This window comes from Empidonax traillii, unplaced genomic scaffold (genome assembly GCF_003031625.1).
Source record: "Empidonax traillii isolate 1590-97213 ecotype Southwest subspecies unplaced genomic scaffold, ASM303162v1 scaffold3:size4013460, whole genome shotgun sequence".
Classification (NCBI taxonomy): domain Eukaryota; kingdom Metazoa; phylum Chordata; class Aves; order Passeriformes; family Tyrannidae; genus Empidonax; species Empidonax traillii.
Genome location: NW_020955196.1, coordinates 2,783,383 through 2,787,206, shown reverse-complemented (window position 1 = coordinate 2,787,206; position 3,824 = coordinate 2,783,383). Strand labels below are relative to the sequence as shown.

General features: G+C 36.4%; 1 protein-coding gene across 1 annotated transcript in view; it reads right to left on the bottom strand.

Moving 5' to 3' along the window:
- The window catches only part of LOC114068670 (atrial natriuretic peptide receptor 2-like), a 36,366-nt gene extending 33,884 nt beyond the window's left edge, over positions 1–2,482 (bottom strand). Inside the window, exons 1-2 of the mRNA XM_027905020.1 lie at positions 2,429–2,482; positions 1,574–1,670 (exon numbers count right to left, since the gene is read on the bottom strand). Of these exons, the coding sequence (XP_027760821.1) occupies positions 1,574–1,670; positions 2,429–2,482 (151 nt within the window). The remainder of the gene's footprint in view (positions 1–1,573; positions 1,671–2,428) is intronic.
- Positions 2,483–3,824: the final 1,342 nt, after the last annotated feature.

The window sequence follows — 3,824 nt, the reverse complement described above, 5'->3', positions numbered from 1 at the left end:
AAAAAAAAAAAAAAAAAAAAAAAAAAAAAAAAAAAAAAAAAAAAAAAAAAGCAGCGCCGTAGTGTGATTTGCACTAAGAGTTGAGCTTCAGAGAACATGTGAGAATGAAGGCAAAGGTCAGAATTATCCTTTTAAAGGTCTCATAAAGGTAAACAAACCTCTTCTTTCAACAGTAGATGCTCCCACATATGAAAAAGAAAAAACTTAGATCTTTTGTTAAATCCACAGCAGTAAAGCAACAGTATATGTGTCTTTTGGCAAATGCCAGAAAATGGCAAGGAAAACCCCAAAGGCAGGATAGAGCTTGGAGTTCATTCTAAAACTAGTTGTAAAAGGTGTATGTTAATTAAGGAAGTTACTTGCACTAGTTTCCCTTGTACTCAGCTCACTCTGATTATTAGTAAGAAAAGCTTTAAACAAGGCATCTGTACTGATAAATAGCTGTTTCAATATTAAAGCATTAGTACATTTTTAGAGGGATAAAAGTCTTAGTTGAAACCATCTAGATTCTCTTTTAATTTCACTATTCCAATAAAATTAATTGGAAAATGTTTAAATGTAACACTGAGCTCAGAGTGTGACCTAGAAGTGTATCACCTGGAGGGTTTTATTGGTATAAGTTTCTCATTTTTTTTCTAAAACACCTTTTGAAATACTTGTCTCTGATCGTATCTTTTACAACGTAAACAGAGTGTTCCTTTACAGTTACTTATTTGTTACAGAGTCACAAAGTCACAAAATATTTGAAACTGGAAGACACTTCTGGAAATGATTTGGTCCAACCCGGTGTTGCTCCAGGCAGGGTCACATAAGGGACGTTACTCTACCCTTTGTCTAATTGTGTTCTGAAAATCTGCAAGAATGGAGGAACCACAACCTTACTGAGAAACCTGTTACATTTTTATCACCCCTGAGGTGTAAGAAATTTTTCTTATACTTAAATTGAATTTCCCAAATTTCAGTTGCTCTTTAATCATTTTCCATCTCAATCAATTGCCAACATAAAAATTATTCTATTTTTTTTTCTTGTCTCATCATGTAAATCCACTTTTTTTTGAAACTGACAGGACTAAATGGTTTAAAATCTCAGGCACTTTTGAAGAACTCATGGAACACAGTTTTGAGCAAGGTAGAAAAGCATGACATAAAGCATCAGTGATTTTGCTTACTGGCTGGAGGGCTTAAGCACAGACCACTTTTGAACTGGCACTACAGAATTTAAACAGTGACTCAATACATTTCCTGCAATGCAGAGTTGCCAGCCTGCTTTGTTTGGATTAAATTGCATTTGATTTTCTAATGAGAAAGAAAATGTTTTCTATTTCTTTCTGGGGGAAGGGATTCAGCTGTTGTTATTACTTTTCTTTTGGAACCACTAAATACTGGACAAATAATTGCTCTGAAGTATGTTTTACTGTTTTCTTTCACTTATTTCTCCAGGAAAAAAAGGTTGTTCTTGATTCAGTTGCTGTCCAACATGGATAACATTCATTATGAGTGAGGTGTTATTCTGAATACTTCAATTTTGGGTTTTCAACCATTCCTTTCTTGACCAGCTTTATGACTCACTCACCTCCACAGTCCAGCATGTTATACTCATCTGGTTTTTCCAGGGGCCAACAGTCATAGTCTTTGTTATCTAAATCATGCCACCCCTCCACTAATATCACCTGCCAGAAAAAGAATAAAAGTTAATAGACACCATAAAAGACAGTATGAGAATAGGAGGATGAGTTCCACTTCCCAAGTTTATAATTCTTCTACAGAAATCAAACCAAATGCAGAAACATAGCCTGGCATATTTCACACTCTTCAACTTCTGGTGGAAAAAAAAAAAAAGGACAACTTTCTAATTTTCTAGGAGTGTACAAATATGATCACTTATTTTGATCTGTCCAAAGATAGACACAATTAGGACTGCATAAGCTTATTACAGATAGAATACAGCATCCTCATACCATATAGATTGAACTGCAACAATAACAGGGTATACATTTATATATGTGTATATATATATATATATATATAAATGCATTATAACAGATATATTAGTAATGTATTAAAATATACACTCTATAGACGAACAAAACAGAATACATAATGCATCCTGGGTTTATTCTAATTCTAATAAAATGTAATAGTTTCTACTCACACAATCTGCAAATTTTTTTCTATATATTATTAAAAGATAATCATACACCATATTATACAATTGCTTATCACAACTTTAATGGAATAAGACAGAATGATACACCTAATTTTTCCAATATAGCCTTCTATTACACTTGGTTTCTACATTACCAAAATAAAATCCAACAACTGCCTGATATAAATAGCTGTTTTGCTTTAATAAGCCATGTACAGTTCTTTCTCTATGCACAAATCACAGGAATAAGTTCTGGTAAGCAGATCTAGGTAGTGTACCTACCAATAAACTGAGGAGGATTCGGATCTTTAAGGCTGACGTTTTGACAGCTCTCATGCTCCCTAACATGCACCCAGCTCACAAAGTGCCAGGGCTGCTTCTGATGCTGCTGTGGCTTCTGTGCCCTTGCCTAAGAAGGGGTGTTGCTAGGCAGGCTGATCCTGGCAACTCCAGCTGATGCTGCTGTTGTGCCTCCTCCTTCCCTCTGCTCCCCTACCCCTCTTCATGGTGCAGAATGGAAACACCACCTCTGTAACTCTGCTGAACCTCTCTGAAGGTCCCCACTTGTCTTGGGGGCAGCCCTGCTCTCAGACTGCTGAAATTTGTGCCCCTTTCAAGCTCAAAACTCGAAAAGCAATGGGAGGATTCTATTACACTTCTTTGTCAAACGTGGGCAGCATCTGAGCCTTAGGCAGATACAGCTGGGCATGGGGAGGAGAGGATATAAACTCCAAGGCAAGAAAAGGTCACCTATGTAAGATAAACCATAAGACTAGAGGTTGACTAGATGATCTCCTGCGTTTCCTTCCAACCTGAATTTTATGAGACCCTATGACTTCAGTTTCTCACCTTGAAGGTTAGGACAACTTCCACCCATGTGTTCTGCTACACACACAGGTGAAACAGACCTCTGTGTAGCCATGCTGCTAAAATAAAGGCATAGATGTGCCCATGACTATTTAAGTTTGCTGAAGCCACCATCAATACAAGTTGTTAGTTATGACTCAGCTCTCCTGAATATTTCCTTGTTTTCTCTTGAATTCTGGCTCTCAGCCTCTGATATTAATATTAGTCAAAATGCTGGGACTTAAATATTACTTACATCAAAATTGCATGAAAAAATGCAATGTGTGTCCAGCTAAACTTGAAAGGTCTCTGGATGGATTAAAATATCTGTGTGGATTCACTCATAAAAGAGATATTTGTATAAACTAATATGTTTTAATTTTGTCTTCCTGTGCTTCACAGTGACCATTTCACCAAAATCATAGGTTTCACTGTGTAGAAGTCTTTTAGAGGATTTCAGCATGCCAGTTTTTTGGGGGTTTTTGGTTCAATTATCTGCTTAAAAGGATCCTACGTATATTAACACTTCGAAGAGGTTTTCCTGGTGATGTGTTTTAGGATATCTTGTGCTTAATGAGGAATTTTCTGGCACGGAAGCTAAGGATTACATATTGTTAGACACTGCAGCAGCCAAAAGATTACCAGACTGATCCTATTTTCTTTAATAGGACTGTCAAATATTCACAAGACGTTACTATCATGATTCAAGGACCATAAATATCATACATTACCTTTATAGCTACTTGTCAATCATCAAGTTCAAAACTCCTGGAAAGTGGCCATGTGCACAAGAAAATCTTGAGTTAAAGATGGATGGGTAGGAATGGCTAGT